Source organism: Zonotrichia leucophrys, chromosome 5, assembly GCF_028769735.1.
Source record: "Zonotrichia leucophrys gambelii isolate GWCS_2022_RI chromosome 5, RI_Zleu_2.0, whole genome shotgun sequence".
NCBI lineage: Eukaryota > Metazoa > Chordata > Aves > Passeriformes > Passerellidae > Zonotrichia > Zonotrichia leucophrys.
Genome location: NC_088175.1, coordinates 699,212 through 726,891, shown reverse-complemented (window position 1 = coordinate 726,891; position 27,680 = coordinate 699,212). Strand labels below are relative to the sequence as shown.

Sequence of the window (27,680 nt, the reverse complement as noted above, 5' to 3'; positions counted from 1 at the left end):
TATGCCCAGAGCCCTTCTGTTAACTATTAACACACGTGGAACTTCCAACCCTGTGTTTATCCATACCAGCAATTTTCTGTATGGGAAAACAAACTGCCCACACTATGAACAAAGCTGGTTCTACACAACAATTTCTGGAAGATTTGTCTCAAAACCCTTGAGGTTCTGGTGAAAGTGTGGATTTACCCTCTTGAATGCCTTTGCCTGGTTCCAAGCTATGCCACAGGCCAGGGAAAACCTGCTCCTCTCCCATTGTGCTCATGCCTGGGAATTATGGGTTGCTCAAGAGGAAAGTGCAAGTCCCATAAAACACAAGAGATCATCTTAGAATCCTGTGTATACATGAGAGTTTGTACAGCACATAAAGAAAGTGCTTTAATATTTTACTCAGCCTGGATTATCCACAGTTAAAAAAAAAAATCCCCAAACAAACAACAACCCAAAATAAAACACTCATGCAGCTCTCCCAGTGATGCACAAAGTGCATTTGAGACTGCAAGAATAAGTCACAACAGGGTATTGTGCTTTTAAAGTGAGAGGTTCTATTGTAAAAGAGGTGGCCTACAATGCAGGTAACACAGAAATTGCCTAATTAGGGAGGCAAAAGGACCCAGCTGCTTTTCCAGTGCCCTGCAGAGCCTGGTCCCCCCAATGCCTTGCTGATCTCTCCAGCACTTCCCACTGGCCTTTCCCTCCCTGTTCCCAGCCAAGATGGGTTCATGGAGCTTGGTCCTTTCTGCAGGAGCCCTGCACTCCCCAGGCTGGCCACAAACCAGGGCACACTGCACAACATTTAGAATATCTAACACTTTTTCTGTGCCTCTGGAGTAACTAAATGATCAGCTCTTTGAAGAGGGTACAGCATTCTCAAACGCTTTTGCACACAATTGAGACCTTTGCTCCATATGAAACCACCACAAGTAACACATCCAATGACCTGGACCACCAAGATGGTGGGAGGGAAGGAGCATCTCTCCCAAGAGGAAAGGATGAGGGCTTTGGGATTGCTCAGCCTGAAAAGAGAACACTTTGGGGTGACCTCATGGTGGCTTTCCAATTCCTGAAGGGAGCTGACAAAAGAGATGGAGAGAGACCCTTTACAGCAGCCTGACAAGGGGAATGGCTCCAAACTGACAGAGGGCAGGGTTAGGTTAGACATTGGAAGAAATTCTTTCCAGAGGGTGGTGAGGTCCTGCACAGGCTGCCCAGAGCAGCTGTGGATGCCCCAACACTGTGCATGTTCAAGGCCAGGTTGGATGGGGCTCCAGTGGAAATTTCCCTCCCCATGGCAGGGGGATGGAATTGGATGGTCTCCAAGGACCCTCCCAACCCAAACATTTCCATGATTCCATGAGATCTGCAGCTTTGTAAGACTTCAGCACCAAAGGTTAAATTCATTTCTTGACAAGGAAAATTCCTGACATCTCTGCTTGTACAACACAAAAAATGTGTCCTTAACTTTTCCTTGTTGCCCAGTGACAGCTGCAAACTTGAAAAAAATAATTACCAAGATTCAGTAAGTGTGGGCTGTAGGCTACACCAAGTGATCTGTCCAAAGGAGAAGATTCAAAACCAATGTCAGATTCTCACCTTCCTCTGCTCTCACAATCCTGCACAGTCAGTGGTGTTACCACTGGTACCTCTGCAGCCAGAAATTAATCCTTTTTGGTTTAGCACAGAACGAGCAACCATAGATATAAGATTATTTTTAAGTTAATTCTTTACACTGCTACTACCTATGCTTGGCTTTTGCTGCATTTCTCAATTGAGTTTTATTCATTATCAGTTTCATTTTCAGATTTCAGAGACCATAGGAAATGTTTATTTCTTTAACAACCACTGGTTTTCCAGAGACTTTGTAAGTCATTACACAAACACTTCAGTGCTGGTTTTATAAACCTTATTAGTATTACAAAACAAGTTTTGGCTCAAATTTAAGTTGACACTACCCCTTCAGAAACAGAGACACAACTTGAAACTGTGCAGTTTCCTCCCTCAGCCTTGAAAAATAACCTTTATATTGTTTTTAGAATATTAGGATTTGTTTTAATAGCAATTCATATGCAATCACAGTTAAAACTACTTATTTTAGTCATGTTTTAAGGGTTATTTATAGCTATTCTTTCTGCAAGCCACCTGGTGAAGGTTTCCAGTAAAACTAAATGCTGTGTTAGAAAAAAAATTAAACAACCAACCACACATCAGTCACTGGTCTCTAGTCAGTTAGGAGTGTGATTTAGAACAGGTTTTTAAAAAGTCAGAAACTCCAAATCCATATTCTGAGAAATTAAATTCAAATTCATAGTGGAGTTTTTATTATTTTATCTACTATTCCTAATTGTGTGGACTGTAAAAGCATTTACCTTTAAAGTGAAAATAGATTGCTGGATGTAAAGATACAGGCTTGACTTTTTTTAAAAAAAGCTTTATGCTCACCTCTGCTTTTGCCTACAAAAGAAAAACCAGTAACAGGTTGCCAGGAATCCTGGCTTGAAGCAAGGCATCTATTGCTTCAGGAGTCCCTGAAACTCCTAAATTTCACTTAGATCCTCTGGCCATGTCAGTGCCTTCTGCCCTGGCTCAAGGAGGAACTCTACTTTTCCAGGAAAAATAGGAAAGCATCTGTATCATGAATAAGAACTGAGACTACAAAGCAGGAATTAACACTGCATTAGTGTGAGATGCACTGACAGAAGAGAAAATATCATTTGGATATGTCAAGCAGCTTTAAACCACACTGACACAGCTGAACATGGGTAAGTATACATACATACTTGTTTTTTCTGATTACCCTCAAGGTTACACACAGGCTGTGTGCACACAGACTGTCCTCATGGGTGTTAACCTGTGAATGTGTGTGCGTGCATGTCTTGAAATGTATTGAAATGATTGAATGTACTGAATGTATTGAAAAAACTGAGATGTGAACCTTGTTGAAGTAATACATTGAGTGAGTTTCTCTATGCCCACACATTATTGCATTTGAGATGCAGAATCAGTAAATTAATCAAGATTACCACAATTTCCAAAAGCAGTCTGAGTTTTCCTCTGTGTGTCTATATAAGCCTCATTCACTTCAAAAGGAACAACTTGTACAGGAGAAGTTGCAGTAAGAGAACATGACACACTCAAGGCAGAAAACTTTTCATGCTATGACATTTTCTGGAAAATCTTTTAAGATTTTTTCTCTTGAGAAGCTGAGAACCCTCAAGAACAAAATGTAAATAATAGTTATCTGCTGCTGTGGAATGCAACAAGTAAATCTGTGATTGGTCTCATAGAGTTCTTTCTAATTAATGGCCAATCACAGTCAGTTGGCTCAGACTCTCTGTCCAAGCCACAAGCTTTTGTTATCATTCTTGCTTTTCTATTCTTAGCCAGCCTTCTGATGAAATCCTTTCTTCTATTCTTTTAGTATAGTTTTAATGCAATATATATCATAAAATAATAAATCAGCCTTCTGAAACATGGAGTCAGATCCTCATCTCTTCCTCAGACCCCTGTGAACACGGTCACAGTAGTTTTTGCAGAGAAAGGAACCACCAATCATTTAGATGCTCTGACTGAAAAGGGCTGAGCAATGCTTGGGTAACCCATGAGGTTCCTGTCCCCTGCTCTCCACCATCTCCACTGCACAGGTGGCTGAGCCAAGAAGCATCTCCTGATGACCTTTTTGCTTCCACACACCTCAGCCACTCCTCAGAACTGCTTAAAAGGCAACAGAGGTAGAGCTGAGCTACAAATCCCAGCAGCAGCCTTCATCCAGCTCCTAGCTTACCAAAACCAGAGTGGTTTGCAGCACTGAAATAAATAACAGGTGAGAGAATGGAAACACAAAACACACAGAACAGGGAAAGGGGGACAGATCTGTTAATTCCACACAGTGATAGAGATGGATGTCAATGCTACTGAGCTTTCAAAGCCTCTGCTTTTGTTACTCACCAGATCATCCAGGAGTGCCTGTTTATTCTTCCTTTTGATCATCTGCTGGAGCTGCTCCTCCTTCTGCATGAAGAGGCGCCTCTGCTCGCTCTCCTGCCGCTCCACCTCCAGGGCCTCCTCCAGCTCCTCCTGCTCCCGCGTCTGAGGGGGAGATCAGAAATCAGCTCCAGCACCCCCACTGCCCCCAGGGACCCCAGCCAGGCCAGGCAAGGGGAAAGCAGCTAAATTCTACCCTTTAAAGCAGAATTTTAAGGTGATTATGGATGATTATTTTACCTCCTCATTGCTCAGTGTAAAGTTAAGATTTTTAACTTGCTGCTTTTGTTGGAGTCAGATCTGACTCCTTCCATGTTTTAGAAGTTTTCCCTCCACTTTCACGCTAAAGTGAGCCCCCCTCAGCTCCCACACATCCTATAACTCAATGATGCAAGTAGGATAAGCAAAAACATAATCCCACAATACTGTTCCTGATCATCCCACTCATCAGCTGCATCTTTGCAAAGCACCATGCTTATCAGTTGTGTAGAAGAAAAATGAGAAATCACAAATATGTGAATATTAATAGGGAAGCCTGTATCTTTAAGCATTTAAGCATTAACTGTGAAAATGTCACATTTTTAGAAAATAAGGAATTTTTCCTATAACCTGGATTGCAGACATGTGACATGAGATGAAAAGAAAGATTACTAGTACAAAATGACAAGTTTTTGTTACAGATCTATTTCTTGGCAAGGATCTTTTCAATGTGCAAACTATTAGGTAATCTGTATTTGAAAATCACACTGAAAGAATAAAAAACAGAAGAGGGCTTAAAGACAGAGGAAAATAAGAGGATTAAACAATTTTATAAAGAAGGTGGATCAAAAGAATGTCAGTTTGGTTGCTAGAAGGTACAAGGAAAACACAAACAGGAAACATTTTCTAAATCTTCTCCATCGAACACGCTAAAGCAAAGGGAGATGCAGTAAAAATGGCAAGATAATTAAAATTTTATAAACTTAAATGGATGATTTACTGATGAAAGGAGTTTCAGCACAACATCACAGGGGAAGACACTGATCTCTTCTCTGTGGTGCCCAGTGACAGGACCCGAGGGAATGGCCTGAAACTGTGTCAGGGGAGGTTTAGGTTGGATATCAGGAAAAGGCTCTTCACCCAGAGGGTGTTTGGGCACTGAACAGGCTCCCAGGGCAGTGGGCACAGCACCAAGGCTGGCAGAGCTCAAGGAGGGTTTGGACAATGCCCTCAGCACAGGGTGGGGATGGTGCTGGGCAGGGCCAGGAGCTGGACCCAATAATCCTTGTGGGTCCCTTCCAACTCAGCTCTTCTAGGATTCTGTGATCATTATCAAGGCCAAGACAATAGTAAAGTTTGCTCTAATCATAAAGTCATATCACAAGGCACAGCTACCTAATAAAAGCCAGAATCTGCCCAAAAAAAATCCCCTCACCAGACAGATTGAGCCAGTGGGTCCCAGTTACTCCTGGGAGATGTCACCACCTGCCCCCAAGCCAACAGAAGCTGCTTCCATTTTGTAACTGGTGCAGTGACACTGATAAAAAGCTGGTCACCAACCAGCAACCACCTGGAATTGGGCTCTCTTTGCATTTAATGAAAGGAAAAAAAAATCAAACAAGAAAATCCCCAAATTTCTAACTGAGGTTATGTCTGAGAATTAAGGGATTTAGTTAGTTTGGTCAACAGGACAGAAGAGCTCAGGGTCTTTGAGACATTCCAAGGCTCTTCCACATTTATCTCTAAAGACTGCCTGGAATTCACACTGAAACAGAAGAAAACTTGTAGGGAAGTGCTGACAGACCTAGTCTGAAGAAACAGCCCAGAAAAATTATGGTCTGAAATCAGTAAACTGATAAACAAACCTAAAGCAGAGCAGACTACAGGAAAATGGAAGAATTATCACATGTCAGATCAAATTCTTTAAACAGTAAAAGAGAAGAGTTCAGTAGGCAGCAAGGGTTGTGTCCAGACTAACGATAACCTAAACACAGTCCTAATATGTGAAGGAAAAGATGATGACAGTGAAGCCTGGAATAAACTCAAGCCTACCAGTGAAGAAGTAAATAGAAAGTAAAATCATGTGTTGCCACATTCAGGAAAGGATAATCAGGGAAACATGCACATTCACATCACAGAATCCAGACACAACTATTTCAAGACTGCACAAAGCAGCAAGTGAAATTAAACATCTAGTGATAAAGTAGGAAGCAAGAAGTTACCCTATGACTGAAGAAGTGCAAATATTTAAGGGAGAAACACTGGAAAAGCTGCACTCAGGATGAAAGGTTTTATAAATAAAAAGTGTAAATAAATATCTATATATTAAAAAAAAACAATTTGTAACTACAAGAACACCAAGTTTTCATTTTTTTTTTTCTAAACTACAAGAGAAGAACAGTCTCAGGATCAATGTATTTCCAGCAGAAATGGGGAAAGAGAGTTCCTCTATGAGAGGCATTAAGATCTCTGCATTCAATTCTGGCCCCTTGTGCCTGCCAAACAGAAATCACACTGGAGCAGGCAAAGAGTAACAAAAACAACAAGAGGGACAGAAAACATCTACATCCCTCAGAAGCAACCTATTACAGTGGACAGAAAAAATTAAGTCAAGAATAGGGGGACAATACCTGGCCATAAGGAGTTTAAGCAAGAAAGGAGGACACCTTTTACCACACATAGAGTAAAGACATTCCAGAACTTGCTAAGAGGAGCTGGAGAGGAAAAGCAACCCTTCAGCTTTTAGGAGAGGGGGAAATTTATGGACAAGATCATGCAGGTTTTGTAATAACCACTGTGTAAAGTCTATTATGTTTCAATTGTTGAAAAAGAAATGATGAATGTTTCAAATGTTAAAAAAGAAAAACAATAAAAGAGAAATGTTTCCAGCTCTTCAGTGAGTCTGGATTCACACAGGCCTGCCCAGCCTGCAGCAGAGCAGGACTGTGGAGCAAACAGAAGTGCTTGAGGGGGCACAGGGCATTACAGAGGTGCCTGAGAGCATCAGCCAGCCCCTGTCCTTGCAGGGAAGGTGGGCTGAGGCAGAGCTGCTCCCACTGTGACCCCAGAGGCTGCAGCTCCACTGTAAAATAAGACACAGCCAAAGCTCTGGCAGGTCTCCTCAAGCTCTGAAGCAGAGGATATTGCACAGTGTCAGAGACAGGATAACAGATCAGAGATGGACCCCTAGGGAAATTTCCTTGCCTTTAAAAGGAAGAGGTTCAAACAAACATTTTTCAGATTCCAATCTCCTCCTGTGAAATCCTAGAGCTAAAGAAATCACCCAGAGTTTTGCCACAGACTTCAGGGGAGTGAGGATTTCACCCCTACTGATTTGAAAGCAAGTCCTTAGTGCAACTGGATTACAAACACAAACCTTTGTTATGTCACACTCTGGGGCAGACATTTTCCTTCAAGAACTGATAACAATGTGTATTTTTATGCTGAAAAAATATTTAACAGATTAAACTTTTCTTACAGGAATAAATGCATGCAAGTTTATTTTTAAAGAACAAAATGAAACGTGAGCTATAATTTAATGAATGAATCTTCAAAGAACTCTGTGTTTTGCATACAGATTATATATACAATATCCCTGATGTTACTGTTATCAGCTTTTGAACAAAAGTTTTAATGTTTGTTTCAACATCTTTCATTTCAAATTTTGCACAAACCAGGCCTGTGTTTTGCCTCAATTTTACAACTCTCTCCTGGGAGCTTCATAATGTCTGAGTCTGGATTTCTTTTTTCCTTCAGATGAGAAAGGAACGATTGTCCTGGTGTAGGAATGAACTTCATCTCTCCTGGCCATTGTCCAACGACACTGCCAGCACACATGCCTGCTGATGTATTACACAGCCTCTGCTGCTGCCCCTGTCCTCCAGCCCTCCCCAAAATAAAGCACAACTACATTTCAACCTCAATATTTAAATACAAAGAACCCTGTAAGTGCTTTCAGCTTCAATTTGTTTTAAGAAAGTACTCCACAAATCCTTTAATTCTTTAACAAATGAATAAAAATTGTAGGAGAGAGAAGTTAACTAACCAGTTTTAACTTATTCTTCTGAATGACTTCTTTGTTATCCTTTTGATACAGCTCCATTTTCTTTTTGGTGTTCTCCAAGTCCACATTGTTGGTCAAGTTAAATACTGCATAAATATTATAAAGACAGAAAGCAAAAGTATTAGGTCAGCATGCATGACTATGACAAAGAAACACTATTCTTATTCTCTGTATCCCTTCTAGCCAAATATAAACATTGCAGTAACAGAACTTATTTAAACATGCCATATAAAGACAGAGAATCTGCTAAGTCACTGCACTCCAACAAAAGCCAGCAGAGTTTCTGTAGGTTTCCACATCTGTAGGAGATTAAAATTTGAATCTTGCATCCCATTTTGTGACACTGTAATGATACACATGAATAATCATCATAGTATTCATAAAACACTGACCTTTCCAAGTAGCAGTTATAGCTAAGAATATGGTGGTTCCTATAAAATTAAATTAGATCAAACACAGCCCTATGAAGACAAGGTAGGTAAATTAAGTAAATTTATTTCCTAGGGAATATTTGATACACAAGGACTACAGTGACTGAATTCTCAGGTACACAAAAAAAATTTACATTGCCTGATAACTTAGAAGGCACCAAAGTATAATTACCTTTATTATGAGAAATCTGCAGATGCTTGCAGATTAATAGGTCAGCTGACTTTCTTTTGATGTCTCTCAGTGGTGACAGACTATATCTCATGTAATTATGAGCAAGCAGGGTCGGCCACCAAGCTCCATAGTTTAGCACAACATTCCCAATTTTCTACATATGGTATCTCAAGAAATTGAACAGTTTCTATAATCAACAGCTTGAAAGATGTAGATGGTTTGGATGATTTGTAATTTGATACAATGCCTGAGCCCTTCACCTCTAGGTCACTGGTTCACTTGTGGGTCAAGTGAATTCCAACTGAACCCGTTCTCACTGGGAAGTCTCTTGGTGATCCCCATCCTGAGTGGATGCTGGGCTCATGCCCATGGCCTCAGAGCTGCTGAGCAGAGCCAGCACAGAGCACTCCAAGCCTCCAAGAGCTCTGCTCTGCAAGAGCAGCAGAGAAATTTGTGCTGCCATTGATGAATCCCCCACAAGAAACAGCCACGTACTGACAGCGCTGTGTCACACCCCGAAGGGAAGGAGGTTCTTGTGCAAACACCAGCCTGGCACTTGGGAGCTTTGGGGCCAGTTCTCTCTTCCCAGGTTTTCAGGAAACCAGGGCCAAGCTAAGCCTGGGCACAGGCACCACTGCCAAGTCATGTGTACCAGTGAGGCTGCTGGAGGGAACAGGAGGAAGCAGCATGAAGTGTGTTGTTACTCAGCAGGGTAACACACACCTCAGTTTGGAGAGCATCCTATCCCTTCTTCCATCCTCTCCACAGGTAACAATAAAGGGGAATAAAGAACCAATGAGGCTGCTAGAGGGAACAGAATGAAGTCTGCTGTTACTTGTCAGGTTAACACACACCTCAGTTTGGAGAACATCCTTTCCCTTCTTCCATCCTCTCCACAGGTAATACGGCAGAAAAGAGCATTTAGGAGGGTTCTAGGCAAACCAAACCAAAAGCAGTTCAGGCTGGCAAACCAGGTGAGAACAGTGAAAGAAACATCAAGAAATCAATGCCAGGAGCAAATGGAGATGAGAAGAAACAGGAAGGTCCTAAATGGTGGAGCTGTGGATGCAGCTCAGTTCTACAAGCCCAGCTCTGGCTGCCAAGGGAGGCATTCCTGCTCCCCAAGCACAGGCCTCACTGTTTCCCCTGTTCTGATTCCAGAATTCCCTCAGATACTCTGCAGTGTCAACAGAAATCCCCCAGTCACCTGAACTGGCTCAACACAGGGGCTGAGAGCCAGAGAGGGTACCAGGGAAGTAATAAAAGGGGACAGATGGGAACAGGAATACTCTCTTACCCAGGAGTACCAAACCACCACATCATCTCACTCTTATTAAAAATACTCAATTTCCCCAAACTGCAACAAAGAAGGGTTCAGTGAGATACAGTTCAATAACCTCCTAACCTTAAAAATAAAAATTAAAAGGCTGTATTTATTTTTCTTGTTTTCTGAATAATAAGTAGTATCAAGAGGAATGACATTTCAATCCAGCCTGGTTCCTGAATCAGCTGAACTCTTCCAGCCCCACTCCAGCATCCTCAGTTCAGAGGGAAGATCTAAGATGGCTGAGTTTGTGCTTTAAAAACTTCAAAATCAACACCTGGGCTGAATTTTCAAACTTTGCTACTGGATCTCTGTACTGGAGGTCTCCCACTGGCAAGAACCAGAAAAAGGGGAATAAAGGTTCCCTTCTCCTGCACACCACCTGCTGCATCTCCATGCCATAGCTTCAGGAAGCACTTCTCCCTCAGGTCTTCATCTCACCCCAGCTGGGACCTCTGGGCACTGCCATAACCCAAACAGGACATTCAAAGTTCAGCTCCTTGGTTTTTGGAAGCAAGCTACCCATCCCAAATGTCTGGGGTTTTTTCCTCTCCAAAAGGAATAACATTTTCCTATTTCATATTGTGACAAACACTTCTTGGTTGTAGCAACCTCTTCTTAGCAAAACATTATTTCAGTCTACATCTTTAGTATTTTAATGGTGATCTGACATCCAAATTTCCAGCCTACAGTTGCCCACTGACAAGAAGTTTTAATATTTGAGTATTAGGGTAGAGAAGAAGTATCAGTGAAAATGCAGGCACACAATGAGCCCAGGGCTCTGTAGCTCAGCAGCTGCATGGCAACGTCAGCACTTCCTACAGCCTCACTCCACACAGCAGCTCTCTGAACTCTGCAGTGATGACACAAGAAAGAAACAGCCCATGAGCCATGCTGGGCTAGCAGGATGCCCAGGTGCCACCTTCAGGTGCATGAGGAGATGCCAAATTGCCTTCAGGCTCCTGAACATCATGAATATTTCTCTAAAAATAAATCCAGCCATAAGCTGATGATCCCTGTTTTGCAGTTATTGCTGCTTGAAACCTTCAGGGTTTGTTTTTTGGCTTCTTCCTCAGTTATCTTTAACAGGTTCAACTGATCACCATTTGGTCTGTAAAACAAGAAGCTTAAGATTTAAAACTCATACTGGGGAAAAGCAGGAATGTTTTAAACACTTGCAGATGCCTATCTTTAATGAGAACTGCTTACAAAAATGGCTGTATTTTGGTATTTCACAGGAAGTAACATTTCTATCTTAAAAAAAGTCTATTTCTGCATCCATGTTTGGGAAACTTTCACCCTAAAAGTCCACTGTTCTACTCATGGGGGAAGTGTTTATCCCTTATCCCCCCTTGTCTTCCTGCTGTGGCTGGAACCAAGGCACAGCCAGAGCCCTCCCAGCAGTCAGATCTGCTCACACTGACTCTGCTCCGTCCATCTTGCCCTGCTTTATCACTCAAGGATATTGTAGGACACCAGCAATCAGAAATTCAAACTTCCAGCCCCCTCAAAGGCCAGAGGAAATTTGTCCCAAAGAACACTGATCTATATGAGGAACACTGTCCTGGTCCTCAGCATCTCCTCAACACTGACCTGTCCACATTTCAGGAGTGGAAACATTGAAGACATTTTGTTGTAAGAGTGGAAACGGAGTAAAAGAGTGCAAAAAAGTATAAAAAAAATAAAACTATGGAAACTGTAACAGTGCAACCTGGATCGGCCCACATCAATTTCAGCATCAACAGCTGCCCTATAGTACATGAAAACGGCATCTTTTCTACAATAAACACCTACCAGCAAAACAAGCTGCTCTTTGACACTGCATGGTTACCAGTGGCCAGCCAGCAGCCAAAAACATCTTTCAACATATTTTCTAATAAATTTTTCATGAGCTTCAAACGTCTTTTCATCAATATTTATAGAATACAAATTCTTGCCATTGTATCTTCACAATACAGCTGACAAGTCTGCTTTGCAAGGGGCACTAGGGCACAAAAAATAATTAAGATATTATTTCCCTCTCTTGTCCCTTGTCTCCTCCACAAGTCACTTGGCATTTAAAAGCCAACAACTATAAAACCAAAGAACACAATTGCTATCACTCAACATACAAACTTTAACATAGCAAGAACTATGCAGCACTTTTTTTATTTGGCCTGCTTTGAGTTTTGCCAGAAATTTATTTTAAATGCATTTCTTAACTTTAATTAAAGAAAAAAAATAGAAGTAGAAAAACTAGAAAGAGTTAAAAATCCCAACTCATATGCTACACCTACCCTGAAAAAATATTGGTGTAGATCTGAATATGAGTGGCAAAGCAGATGGCTGGTTTGAAAAGGTTTCAAAGAGAAGACAGACTTATTTTTGTCCATGTTGAAATATAGCATAAGCCGATATAAGAGGCCTGAAGCCCTTCAGGGAAAAGAAACAGAAGCTGTTTTGTATGCAACAATTATTTATCTACTTATCCATCTCACATTGGTTGGTTTATAAAATGACTTGCCTTGAGACATCTGTTAAGTATAACAGGAAGACTATTGTGTTTTTTGTGAAGCATTTCATTCTATTTAGGTGAAACTCCCAAGTTCTGAAATTCAGCCTCTACAGGGACTTTCTCTGTTTTCAAAAGAACAGCATTCATTATACAGTTCCATAACAAATGGAAAAATATTTTCCTAGTTATAAAAAAGAAAATAAGACAAAAATTTTAATTAAATGGCACAATAATTGAATGAATGAATATCACTGCAGTGCAGGACTAAGTTCCTCAAAATCTCCCTGGTTTAGACTAACTACTAGCATTAGTTCATTATAAACAATATTCCTCTCACCTAGTACAAACAACTCCTAAATTATCATCTTCCTAAAAACCCCAAATTGGGAATGGCAGAATGCTACAGAGGGAGACACAACCTCATCCTCAGTCTGCCTGGGATGTCCCAGGCTTCTGTGGCAACTTCCCTTGGTGCTTTTGAGCCTGATCCCTGCACTTTTAAAAGTAGGAGTGCAGTGAGGGAGAGAAAAGATGGAAAAGAATTTAACAGGTCCCTTCCACCCAACGTTTCTGGGATTATAACAAAGTAATTATCAGAAACAAAAGAAAACTCCCAGTTAAGCCAGAGAAGTCTAGTTAGGTATCAGTGATTATTTCTGTTTATCCTCAGTGGTCTTTTATAGAGTCAATAACTTTTCCAGAAGTGAATGACTGAAATCACTCAGCCCCACCACTCTAAGAAAGACCATTTTGGCAGGACCAGTGTGATGATGTGAACTGAAAGAGATCTTTGATAAAGCTGCCCAATTTCCAGTTGTGTTATTGCCCGTATCAGGACCAGCAGCACCATCCTCGAGAACACACACACACAGAAGGGGAAAAAACCAAACCACAAAACAATAAACAGCACAAGCCACAAGTGATCAGAGATAGCAAAACCCTTCCTACCCAAGGATCACTTGTCAGATAAGTGTTCTGAGAGTATTGCATAAAGTCCTGGAGGATCAGGGAGATACAGGAACACACAAATAAGAGCAGCCTCCTCGGACCTGAATGCTTTTTCAAAAGCAGCAATTACCCAGAACAATGGTGCTGCGGTAACGCCTGGGGGCCTCGCTCAGGTACCAGGCACACGCTGGGAGCCGGGTCCTGCTCCAAGAGCTCTCACACAGGGCTTGGAAAAATGGCCAGAGATACTCTGGGGAAGGAGAAATACTTGGGGGAAGAAGAAAACTTTGTAGAAAGAGCAAGCAAAACTGACATTGTGTCCAGAGAGTGCAACTTGTAGCAACACTGAAAGGTTTAACCAGGTCCCTGTTACCACATGGGCACAGTCCTGACTCACTCAGATACATGTTGCCCACACCTTTCCCAAAGGCAGGTTTTAACTCTTTCACTGTATTTTTATTCCTAGTGCTAATGACAACAAACTGTGCTCACAATGCCCTCAAATTGTCCAACTGATTTTTCTTCTGAGGAAAACTTACTTTAAAATGTGGTTTTTATTTAAAGCCTTGTTTAACACGTTTTAGCCCAAAGCATTATTCAGTGGCTACACTCTAAACCACTTCAAAAACCTGGCTTTTATAATAGAAACCTTAAAAGGTGACTACCCTAATGTTTGTTTGACCTTCCCACACACACACACTGCTCTGCACCATCCAACTCCTCTATTTCAACAGAAAAAGTCTGCAGGTATAAAACAGCTGATATGAAGGGGGAAAATGTGTTTGCAGTGAGGTCATCAATTGCTGTGTCTCATCCCATTGCTAGTTTTGGAGCTGACCTACCTGGATTATTTGGAAAACCTATCAGAATCAGGGTCGCATGAAATCCACCTACACAGGATGTTTACATTTTGTCTGTGCTAAGCAACTACTTCATTAAAGCCCCTACAACAACTGCAGAAACAAAACCTTCCAGCAAAGAGGGGAAAAAAGGTGAAGCTGCACTTTGACCCTCTCACAGAAAAACTGAAACTTTGGGGCATGGGGAGAGGGGAAACCTTCCCAAGCACCAGCAGCTACTGCAAGTCTGCTGAATGCTGGCTCCACAAGGCAAAGCTGCCCTGCACATCCTTTCTTTTCCATCTTGTAGCCCAGTTTTCCACATGAACAAGCTAGCAGGGAATTCAGAGACACACAAAAATGAAATAACTCCTCTCAGCAGCAAAGTGTGAAATTATCATACAGAGTCAATGAGTTTTAACACACTGTTCAGTCGGGCACACCATTCACAACATGCACTGGAAAATGTCACATCAGACAAGTGCCAGGTGAGGAATTGTGCCCAGGACCACGGCAGGGATGGGCTTTGTCACCAGGGAGTGCAAACAGGGCTTGAACTCCTGCCTAAAGTGGTGTTGTTGAATCCAACCTGTCCTCTGGGGTCTGTCTGGAGTTGGGATATCATCAATGAACTCAGGGACAGCGAAAATTAAAGAGTCTTCTGACTGCACACCTTCCTTCCTCTCACCACCCTGGCAGCCACATCAATGAACTAGGATGCAGCTGGACTCCCAATTCCTCTTAACATTTTAGGTGTTCCTCTCCGGTAACTAACTCCAATTCCTAAAAACTCTATCAAGCTTCTTCACTTTGCATTTGCAGGGCCAAAACAATTATTGGCCGAATAATTTTTTTTTCATAAAATTGTTTTGCTGGTTACCAAGACCAGCCAGGTTTCTGCTGCTTCTAAAACCAAGTTCCCAGTACAAGATTTGGAACCATTTGCAATGTAACCACCTAATCCCAAGAGCTGTAAAACCTTCACATCCTGCACAAATTCATGAGGTTCACACAATTTCAGGCAAAACTTCAACTCCCTTGTTAGAGATGTTAAAAAGCCCTGCAACAGCAATTAAATAGGAAATTATATTTAATGCTACATGAAAAAAAGCAGGTTTGCTTCCCATGAGCACACAGATTCTTCCAGGATCCTCCGGCCATTCTTTCTATTCACTCCCTCCTTCCCCCACACCATTCCAAAGAATATACAAACAGAGCTACACCCACATCATCTCCTCCAGATATCTGGACCATGTGAGTGTGACTGGTGTTTCCCAGCCACACCATTTGGCTTCCCAGCCTCAGCCTCCTGGTGCCAACAAAAACATGATCCATTGCTCACAGCAGTAAGTGTTTGGATACATTTCTACAAAACGCCACAGTGCAAAAAGCAGCAAGGGCTCCTTTGACAAAAATGAAGGAAAATTGTCATCTCCATGGTTTCCCTCAAATCACATTCACTGCCTCTCCTGCAGGCTCTAAGTCACCTCTTCTTCCTCCAGGTCAAAAAAAGAGAAAAGTCTCAGAAGCTCATAAAAACCAAGAACAAACCATTTAGGAGTCACTCCTTTGAACACATCCTTGTTTTTCTAAGCAAAACCCATCACTCCACCATAAATCACAAGTCACCCTTACTAAGAAGAAAATAAACTCTGTTGATAACATTGTCCCTTCCCCAAAGGGCAAAGTTCTGCTGCAGCTAATCCAAAGAGAAAGAAATCCACGTCTGTTCCTAAACCTTCTCCTTCTGCACAGCAACATAAAATGCTACCACAGTGGTATGTAAGGTCAGCAGCTTCAAAGCAGCTTCAACTACTGTACTTGCAGAAGCAAAAATGATGAAAGACACCATATGGCTTCTGTCATGGTAGATAAAGCTAATGGAGGGATATAATGAAAATTTCAATTTCTCCTCTCTTTGTTTAATCTTTGCCAGTGCAGCATTGACAGTCTCCTGCAAGCCTCTCTTTTCCAGCTTTGTTTCCTCATTGGATTGTGTTTTCTCTCTGGCAAATAAAATGTTTTACTTAACAATGTCTTACAGTTCAACAAATATGATTAAATCCAGAAAAAAAGTAATTAGATAAAAATCTGATACTGTGATAAATCATATTACAGAAACTGAACTTAGACATTCTCATAGGCAGCTGAGTCAGAAGATAAAAGCCTATGGTCTCACAAGCAGAGCACATCAAAAATTCAAGCAATAAGACTTACCAATTTCTTCTATTTCTTCCAAGAAATCATTATATTCCTCTAGAGTGGGAAAGTCTTCCTCTCTTTTATTGTATCTTTGAAAGAAAAGAAAAGTATTTATAAAACACAGAAAGAAGCAATTTCCATTCAACAAAGCTTTTGCTGCAAGCTGATTAAGCATTGATCTACTTTTATCTGCTGTGTGCTTTGTGACTCCCAAACTGACCAAAATCTTTACTGGGAGACAGAAGTGCCTGCTCCAAAGGAAAGGAGGAGCCTGGAAGAAATCTCTGCTATCTTTGCCTATTGTTTGCCAATTCCTTTTCCAGGGTTGCAGGTAAACATGAGCACAGGGGCCAAGACAGAGTAACTCCCAGCCAGCCTCTTAACAAAGGCAGAGACAACAGCAACACCCACAGAAAAAAAAAAAAAAAAAAAAAGAAAAAATAAAAAGCTTTTCTAGAACAATCAGAAAAGGGATTTTGGCTTTGTGCCAACAACAGGAAGCATATGTCAGCAGCAAACTGAAAATTCTACAATTATCTCATTTCATATCAATAGACCATTCCAGCACTCACATTCACCTCTTCAGAGCTGGAGAAAGTAAAAAGATGAAGAGACAGCTGGCTTAGAACATGGACAGCTTTTGAAAGTCAAAACAGGCAGACTTTCTTCCCAAGAAAATATAAAAATTAGATTCTGTCTGATCTGTGGAGTGTGACACCCAGGAATATAAAAATCCCAAGAATTGAGGCCATATTCCAATTTGGGGGCATTTTTTTCTGCCTCCTAAAAACTAATCTGGCAAACCCCAGTGGGCCAAGAATTTTCCAACATTTTCTCTTCTAACTAAACTTTATTCCATGTTTAATTGACTTATTACAGATTGACTTCTGTTAGCTTCAATAGACTTTAAAATCCAACATCAAAATTATTACTGCTTCCCATGCTTGCTATTCAGTGGCACAGTTTCATCAACATATGATTCATTTACTATTGTCCCAAGTTTTAGATAAGGCTGACAAGCTTATAATTTACCTGTAAGTTCACTTAGGCACACACAGCTCTCTCTGGTTGTTACATTTATCAGATTTTCTTCTATTAAAACACCAACTGGCTTCTTTATAAAATGCTGCTTACTGGCCACAAGGAGTGTGATGCAATCTCAGACCCCATTTATCTCAATTTCAAGAGCTTTCAAATCTGCATGACAGACTGGTAACACCAGGCTTGCAAGGAACCACTTCCACTAACAATTGCTGTGTGCAGCAAAAAACAATGTGAACTCTCTTTTGCCCATTTGGATTTTGAAGGGAACTGGCCTTCAACTCTCAGAACAGGTCCCCAGGGAACAAAACAATCAAGGTCCTGTTTCTTGCTCTGCTGCCATGTTCACCCCCTCAATATCTAATCATCTCCATTTTGGAGCCAAGTCTTTGCCAAAGAAGGCCACATAGAAACACTCAACATTTTCTAATGCTAAGCAGGAATCCCTCAAGGCTAAATTGAGAATTCAGCTCTCAACTGTTGCACAAAATCAGATTCTCTGAAATCTCTCCATGACAAATGGAGTCAACTTTTATGGTTTGCCACTTAAAAAAAAAATAAAAATCTCCTCTGAACAACTGAACAAGTCAAATTTTAAAAATGTTGATGCATGAAATACATCCACTTTCTGTTATTTTAAATGGTGGCACTCACATTTTCAGCACTTTTTTCCGGATTTCCACTTCCTTGTCGACAGCAGGGTCCTCGAAGAGCTGCACCCTGAAGTTGCTCTTCCTCAGGGGGGTGTCACACTCGTGGCAGTTCCCAGCCCCTCTCACAAACAGCAGCTCCACACAGCTCTCACACCTGTGGGACAAAGGAAGGGGTGCAAGGGCACAGAGTGTTAAACAGAACAAACACAGGAGTGTGCCCCCTTTTTGCTGCTTGCACAGCACATCTGCCCTGGTTTCACTCTTCCTGCAGCACCCACAGGGGCAGGGGCTGGGGCTCTCCACCCTCCTGAGCAGAACAGGCTCAGCAGCACAAACACAGATTCTGATTCTCCCTGCCCCAACATCCCCAGCTCTTTGCTGGGACCAAGCACCAAATGATGGGCTCTGGATCAAGGGGAAGCTGTTACTGACACAGCAAACCCATTTCACATGGACCAGACTGCAAGATCCTGATTTACTCTAAGCATGACCTCACTGCACAAAAACCCTGTTTATTTCCTGGATGCTGCAGTGCAAGGAGAACTCAATCCAAGCATGGACACAAATCTTGCCTGCAGACTTCCAAGCATCTGCCAGTCCTATCACAGAGGAACTGCTACAAACCTGAGTTAAAATCCAGCCCAGCAAAGCCAAAAGAATAAAAAACATTTCAGTCAGCTTTATGCAGCTCTCCTGTGCCTTTTGGTAATACTTTTAAATTGCATGTAAAATAAACTTTACACAGAGGCTGCACAAAAATAAAACAAAATACCTTTCTGGTTTTATTTCTTTTGACCTAATGAAGACTTCAGATTTTAACAAGATACTTGCTGACCAGTCAGTTGGCATTTATTAAAGGAAGAACAGATAACAAGAAAGCTGATTTTAAGAAAAAAGTACTTGGGTAGTAATAATGTGCAAATTTCTAGCAGAGGACAACACCTGCTGCAGTCATTTCCTACTGCTGGGGAGGCAAAGGGGAGCCTATTTATAGCTTTGTTAGACTGAAGCCAAAACAGTTGTACATTAAGGGCTAAGCCATGCTTTACCTTCACAAACCCAGCACAAAAAAGCTAAACAAGAGAAACAACACTGACATGGCTGAGAAAGATCTTAAAACTTTCGTACTGCTGACCTATCCCCAACTAAACTGGTTCCAGTCCTTACAGAGGCAGAGGTGAGGAGAGCCAACCAGTTCTGCCCAGCTTCTGTTTTCAAGATTAGAAAGTGCAAAACAAACACAATTGTATCTCACAATTTAAAAGAAAAAGGCAATTTTTTTGTTGTTGCTAACACAGATAACTACAGCTTCAGCCTGCATTTTGTACAGCAGCTGCAAATGTTAAAGAGAAAACCTTGAATTAAGTTGGGCATTTTCCTGCCCCAGAATTCCTTTAGTTAGAAAACAAAGTGTATTTATAAATACAAATTATCTGGGTAGGGAACAATTAAACTTCATTAGCACACTAAGCCTGAAATTTAGAAGCTGCTGGGACATGAACTCAATAAAATAATGAGAAATTAATATCATGTTAATATGATGAAAGCAATTTATGTCCCCACAACAGGAGGAGCAAGAGTAAATGCAAAAGAGCAGGCAAGGCAGGGACAGGGATTTCTCCTGCCTCCCCAGCCTGTCTGTGCACGCAGGAGCCCAGCACAAGGACAGCTTCACTGTCTGTGTTCTGGCAGCTCTGCCTGTTTGTGCCTCTCAACACAGCAGCCAAAGCACAGAAAAGTCCCTGCCTCCTTTTCCCTAAGTTATAGAACAGGGAGTAAAAGAGACAGAGCTCAGCAGGTGGATCCAAGTGCAGGTGTTTGCATTGTTTTTTATCACAGTATTGCCTAAGGACCAACAGAGCAGGGGCTCCATGTGCAGGATATTATTCACAGACAGCAGCACCTGAAACTGCTTCACTCCCCCCTTCCCTAAATCAAAGACACTTCAAGTTTGCACAGGACTTGACTATGGAAAAAATCCCTGCTTGGAAAAGCACTTCACACAAGTGCTTCCATGCCTTCCCCAGCTGAAAGCACTGTTCCTAAGGCTGCAGAATAGCTTTCCATACATGAAAAGATGAGTCAACACCTCACTATGGGGATCCCACATCAGGTGATTGCATTCTCACTCACTCGTGCACATCCACCCTGATATTTATTTGGAGATAATTCCCTCTGAATTCAAAGGGGGCTGCATGGGACAAGTCAAGGGCAGAGCTGGACTCAGACCATGTCCTGCCTCCTCTCCCATCTCCAGACAGAAATAATTCACACAGATCCCAAGCTTCCCTCCAAACAAATCTGTCATCCTTGTTCCCACAAACAGCAGCCACTCCGCCACCAATGGCAATGTTGGGTCACACATTTCCATCTGATTCTTGAGGAATGAAAAAAAGCCACTTGCCCAACCCTGCTCCAAGGAATTCCTTTTGGTTTCACTGCAGACCACTAATGTCAGAGCATGTGTCATCACCACAAAGGCACATTGTTATAAAGGTGGATTTAATGAATTCTTTCACATCTTCAAATAAAGATTTCAAAATTTGACTTAAAAAAAATTATCTTGCACTATAAAAATTAAAAATACTTTTCTTTTTCACTTGGATTATTTAGTTAGCTAATTATAAAAGATATGTAGCAATTTCTGTGACTTCAGCAAAGTCACCCAACTCATTTAATAGCACGGAGGGACACCCCCAACACCGCTGGTATTAGAGAGCTTCTCATGGCACACAAACCACATCATTTCAGGAGATCCTTTTCTTTCCAAGTCCAACTCCACCCCACAGGCCTTACTGTAAGGACAGCTGACTGTGGAAGCAGGACACCATTCTGTACATCTTTCACTGGCCAACACATTATATGTGGCTTTCTCCAAATAAGCAAAGCACCAAAGCACTTCCTTAATTCACCTTCAAATCAGGGCCAAAACAAATGGCCCTGTGCTTTCCTAAATAAGGAGCCTTAAAAAGGCAATTTTGCATTTGCATATGTATTATATATGCAGATGTGCTACATATATAAACTAAAGAAGACAAATATTTGTATTTTTAAAAACCACATCCATACATTTGTTCAATACTGAGTTTGTGTGAAGACAACAGCTTCACGTGAGAGCTAAACAAATGGTGTGATGTTGCTGCTTCTCCTGCAATCTGTACTTCACACACTCACCAAATCATTTCCTTTTGGATTGGAGTTTGTATCTTGAGAACATGTTATCAGGATGAAGACATGAACAGAAAATGCCCAAGGATTTACCCATGGACATAGAACAGGGACAACTATCAGTAATGCCAAGCAGGAACAATGAAGTTTCCTGATCTTTGACACTAATAAACATTAGAATGCTCATTTTCATTTCATGGACAGTGGTTTTATCTGTTGTTCTTCTCTTTAATCCCCATGAAATATTAAACAAAAGGCCCAGTCTCTGAGCAGTCTATCACACCACATTTTTGGGGGAAGCAGACAACAAAGCATCTACATGGTTTGGCACCATCAAAGCACAAACAGCACTACAGGCCCTCATGTCCAAGGACTTCAGGATCACTAAAAATGCTTTTGGTACATTGCAGAACACAAGCAGAAGTTCCTCCCCAGAAAGCTGTTAAGATATTTATCAACTAAATTACACTGACAGGGAACTGAGTGTTTGTTTTGGACAGAGTGTCTTCAGAGGGTCCAGGACTGGTGCCCAACGCTGCATTCCTGACACACGCACACCCTCACTGCATGCAGGGATGATGGCAGACAAGGAATCTGGAACACTGGAGGATGGAAATGGCTCACAGCATCAGCACAGCTTGATGGTGCTGCTCACATTTTTAGCCTGGCTGGCAAAGCAGCAAACAAAACAGATTAAAGAACAGCTATTTCCACAAGCAGGAACACAAGATATTCTCTCAAACTTTTAGATTCTGCTGAGCATTACAAAAATTTGCAGAACTTTAGATATGCAGCCATTAATCATTTCAGAAAAAAAAACTTTATGGCTTTTGCTGTTGACTAGGAGTATTACAGAATGAATTGCTACCCTTCTTTACAAAGCCTATTTTTAGTATATAGACTCATTAAACAGTATCAGAATTTCTAAGCCTCTCTTTCTTCAGCTTTTATAACCAAGATGTTTCTGTAATTTCAAGTAACAAAACAATCCTCTCTACTGTGGAAGAAATAGTTTAGATTAAAAAATAATAATACAGTCCTCAATACATAGCCCAGACTTGAACCACAAACAACAGGAGTGGAGAGAATCAGCAAAAATGATGATTTCATTTGTTCCTCAATTTCAATGTCAGAGGGAAATTTACTTATAGAAGTGGAATGACTTGATTTATGGGGAGGGAATATTAAAAAACAGAAAACACACACATGAGAAAGCTTACAGAATGACATCTAGTTTTTTAAATCAAAGATGCTTCTAGAAACATTCCTGGGCTTCTTGCTTAGCTTGGATTAGACAATTTGATATTCTCAAGCAGAGATTCTTGAACTGAGACAAGAACAGCCCAATCTGGGGAGAGCAGCTGTCAAACCTGTTTATTTCACAACCCTCAGTACATTTAACAAGTCACAGTGGTTTCTGCTGAGCAGCCAAGAGCTCATCAATGACTTGCAGCTGGACACTGCAGCTCCATTTTCTGGGCTGATGGACCCACAGACACGGGTTCTTCCTGGAGTCTGCAGCAGCCAGGACTCTGAGATCCAAAAGAACCCAGACAAAACCATTTTTTGCCATGTTGCAGGATAGGGAGCAAAAGCAGAAAAAAGAAAAGTTCGACTTCAATGACACCAAGCACCTCTGAGAGCCTCAGAATAAAGGAGCTTAAAAGATCAGTAGGGAGTTAGGGATAAAAATCAGGCTTTTCCTTTTCACACCTCAGCTTCAGGAATCCATAAATCCTTACTCAAGTACTCCCTGCTGCCTGTGTTTTTTGGGCCATCTCTTCCCTGACTGCCAAATCCAAGAGGGAGTTGGGAGAAGGAAGAATCTTGTCCAGATTCTGTAAAGTTCTATCAGAGGGAATTTTGCTGTCCTTACCTTGAGAGGAGACAACTTCAGAATGATCTCAAAACCTTATTTGGCCAAAAAACCCCACACAATGGGCCTTGTCTTCAACTAGTAAGCAAACAGGTCTCACAGGAACCCCTGTGAATGCAGAGCCTACAGCTCATCATGGCAACAGGACACAGCTTCCAGGCAGGAACCACAACTCCATCAGATTCAGATGAAAAGTGCTCAGTTCAGATGAGAATTCTGGGTTTTAAACACTGCTGATAAGCTATCTGCAGCCATCTGCGGCTCCCTTCTCCTCAGCCCAGTCACAGTGTGACACAAAATCTCAGAGATTGCTTTGCTAACATTTCATTTTTTTTCAAATCAGGACTCCAGAGAGCTGATCTGAACTCCCTCCTTTAAGCAACAAAGCAAAGAGAGACTCTGGTGCTCTGCCTATATCTGTGTTATGTCAATTCTCAGCATCATCTGCCAAGCTCCTGAGAACACAATCCTCCTTCTACACTGTTTATATCTTTTGGGAAAAGGATGCACGCACACCACTTCTGTTTCATTTTGGTTTTGTCAGACAAGTTCTGCTCCACATTGCAGAAAAGAGGAGGTTAAATGAGCCCAGACAGCTCAAAAATTTAGGAGACATCCAGGCACAGTTAACCTTCATTTTCCAAACTCCCATGTACATACTCTGCCATACAGACCAGTTCCTCTCAGCTGCACCAGAAATAAAGCAGACCAGGTAGTGGCTGAACAACAGCCCTGACTGACTCGGATTTCTAAAGAAAAAAAGACATACTGAGTCAATTAATAATAAATATTTCCACCACCCATCGTGTTTCAACATCTCTACTACAAAACCATTTCAAGGGGCTTGGACCTGACAAGAGAATTTGCAGCAAGATAAAACTTAAATCACTTTTATCCAGTACAGATGAGCCGTTCTTTTTCCCTAGGGAAAAAAAAAACTTAGAGAAGCTTTTATGTTATTAACTCTAGATAGTATAGAAAAAATATTTCTATGAGTAATTAAATAAAAGTGTTTTTTCCTGACATAGTGCTGCCTAGTCAGTTAAGGACACAATCACAAGGACGTGTCTTACAGCACCATTCTGCCACTTTGGCCAAACAACAGGCCAATTCCTGACACTCCAAGAGCAGCTGTGTGGCATTGAGAAATAAGTGCTTTCACAATGACTAGGCACACCAAAACCGACCCAGAATTTACTCAGTGTACCAGAACAACTACTCCAAATCCATTATGGTCTACTGGGCAAACACATGCACTAAAATAATAATTCAACTGCGTCAATAACCTTTGCTATTGTGCTTTATTCTCCTTCAGTGAGAACTTTGCAAGTTTTCAGAGTTCTCAGCAAACATCAAATTAAAATGTTTATCAGGATCAACAGCTGCCCAGAGCACACCTGAAGTCACAATTACGAAATCTCCCAAGTCTGTCCAAATTGCCAAGACTGCACCTTTTGAGACACAATCCAGCTCCACGTCACCCATTGTCTCACAGGACAAACATATTTGTCACTAACAAGTGTGAGATCTCGCCCTTCTCCCTCCACATCCATTTCTTCCCTCATGACAAAGTCCTGCCCAATGTGGCTGAGCTGACAGATTTTACTGTACCAAGCACTCTGAGCATTCACTTACTCCATCACACCAAACACCTACATAAGCCAGAAATCACATGGGGAAAAAAACTAAAATATAGAAAACAAAAAAATAAACACTTGGGGGTCCCAAAATAGTCACAACAAATCTTTTACTTGAAATATTTTACTGAAACAAGACTTCTACCTTCTTTCCTGTATTTTAACAATGCAACAGCAGCATGTGGGAACAAGACAAGGAAATGTGGCTTTATGGTAAAAGGGGAAAAACATTAAAAGGTATTTGTGGCATGATGGGATATCCTGACCACATTACTGAGGGCTTGTCATGAGACACTCCCATATTTCATGTCTAATCTCAGAGTAAGAAGATAAAATTGATAAGACACATCTGTCAGAGAGCCAGGCATATGACCAAGGTCCTCCAAAATACAGCAGTGGTTTGGGGTCTCAAAGGGAAACACGCAAGGCTTTGAAAATCTCTCAAAAATCCAAATCTTGACCCACCTTTCACAAAGATACTGTTGAGTGATCTACAAATGTTGGCTCATCTCTCCTGGGTATTGGGAGGAACCAAGCCAAATTCCTGCCAAGAGCAGAGACTTGTGTTTGACTTGAAGCATGAAAAGTACACAGTCCAGTTTCCTCAAGCTATTCAAATAAAGAGACAGTGTGGGTGTATGCACACACAATTAAAAACAACTGAAAAAACAGCCTGGTGGAGCAATAACTGCACCAGCCACGTCCTGGATAGCTCTGAAACCCCTATCAGTGCTCAAAAAACAAAATGTAACAAAATTATATCCTCCCTACCACTAAACTTGCTTGGTTTGAAGTGACTGAAAGAACAAGTTGCCATGACCAAGTGGGAGCTCCTGCATAAATCTTGGTTTATGATACAATAAAATCAAGTGTTTCTTTTTATTTAATTACAAATGAAGGGCCAAACTCAAAGGTTAAGACATCATCTGCCATTCTGATAAGCAGCAGAAGTCCCAACAAGCCTGAGTTTATATATTCAGCTTGGGAACAGCAGAAGTGTATCCCTGCATGTTAAATCAGCACCAACACCAGAGAAGCTGCTGTAACCTCACTGCTGGGCACCGTCCTTCCCCTCAGGCCAGGATAACATTTGTGCAGCCACACAGTTATTTCTGGGTTATTTTTCACCAGATAAACTCTCCCATTGGGTGCACCACACAGACAGGTTACAGTTTGAACAAGATCCCTGAACTGAGATCCCAGGGATTTCCATTGGGTGGAAAGGCATAAAAAGCTGCTCTTCTCTCTGTTTATTAGAATTTCTCCTTCCCTCCTCCAAAGCTTTTGGAGCATACTCAGTGTTGTGGTTGGAGGGGAAGTGTGTTTATCTTGATCCAAAAGTATAAGGAGAGGAAAAAAGACCCAAAAAGTGTCCATCATTATTATTTCAGGGTACAAGTTGCTTGATCAACACACCTCTAAAAAGCTGAATCAATGAACAGTTAAAACACAAGCAATGCAATAATACATGGGGTAGCAGACTGAGGGCAAATACTATTTTTTAGACTTGCTAAAAATAAGACAGCCAAAAGACCATGACAAATCATTTCAGGATACTTTACACAAAGCACACAAGGTTACTTTACAGCCAAGCCCTTCCACAACAGAAACAGAAAGCAACATAACTGAAAAAAATGAATTAATTCATGCATTTGAACCAAGCCACAGAGTCACTGGGAGCTTGTCACTTAAAGAGCAGCAAGCAGAGAAAATGACAGCCCTAAACCAATTAAATAACATCTTGTGGTCCCCCTGCCATGTGGGACAGTCAGGAAAGGAACCCAGGGTGGCAGCAGAAGAGCTGCTGGTGTTTCAGTCCCCAGCAGGATGTGAGGTTTAACCTGAAGTGAGCAGTGTGGCTCTGGTCAATCACACTCAAAGCAGATGAGCTCATCCTATAAATGCACAAAAAGGCAACTAGATAACCACAGGATTAGCAGGATTGGCTTTTCAGGAAAAACAGCAGAAAAAGCTACTCAACTGTAAGTCTAACCAGTAGAGTAAAACTTCATATTGGAGATTGTATTTTTCATCAGTCACATCAGAGGGGGTCTGGAATCAGAATCAACAGGAGTTACACAACAAAAAATTGGTTTAAAAAAATTAACATTACTTAATTTTAAAAAGCTTTATAAGTTAACAAGAGGAGGATTTGATGACCTGACAGTCTTCAACAGGTAACCAGATTTGGTAGAGATGATGTCTCCAGACATATCTACAGTCCTGGTTATGTGCTCTAACAACTGAAACTCTGAAACAATAATAGCTTAGGAAGAAAAATAAAATAGGAGAAAGAAAAGTTAAAACTATGTGCATCTTAGAACATCTGGGCTATGCTTGCCTTCCTTTAATTTTTTTTATATATTTAATCATCTGCTCATAACACTAACCACTCTCAGCCATCAGCCTAAAGCAGCCTTCCCAAATTCAACAAAGATTAATATTCTTCTATCAAAAAGCAAGAAATTTATCTTATCTGGCATAGCCCATAATACATATATGTCAGAAACCCAATTCACTCCACTTGGATTTACTTTGATCTTGGATCAATTTTTTTACATGGTGGAAAGAGAAAAGGTAAAATCACACCATTCTCCTTGTCCTTAATAGCCAATACAACACACACAGAACTGGAGTAAGAATCCCCAGCTTGTCTTACTTCAGACAGAACATGCAATTTATCATGGAGATATATTCTACTAGCAAAAGTTCTAATATATTCTACTGTAAAAAATCCTTTCTGCAGCACAAGGTGGTGGCCATGACTCAACAAATCACCCTCTCCAGTCCAACACAGGCTCAGGGAACCTGGTGTTTTCCAAGGCTGCTGCCTTTCAGTGACACCAAAAGCACCAGTAGCCTTTGAATGCTATAA

General features: G+C 41.3%; 1 protein-coding gene across 3 annotated transcripts in view; it reads right to left on the bottom strand.

Annotated features, from left to right (window-relative positions):
• The window catches only part of MNAT1 (MNAT1 component of CDK activating kinase), a 120,454-nt gene that overhangs the window by 67,371 nt on the left and 25,403 nt on the right, over positions 1–27,680 (bottom strand). For all 3 annotated transcript variants that reach the window (XM_064713568.1, XM_064713570.1, XM_064713569.1), the window contains exons 2-5: positions 18,126–18,278; positions 16,446–16,519; positions 8,003–8,106; positions 3,943–4,083 (exon numbers count right to left, since the gene is read on the bottom strand). In XM_064713568.1, coding sequence (XP_064569638.1) covers positions 3,943–4,083; positions 8,003–8,106; positions 16,446–16,519; positions 18,126–18,278 — 472 coding nt within the window. The remainder of the gene's footprint in view (positions 1–3,942; positions 4,084–8,002; positions 8,107–16,445; positions 16,520–18,125; positions 18,279–27,680) is intronic.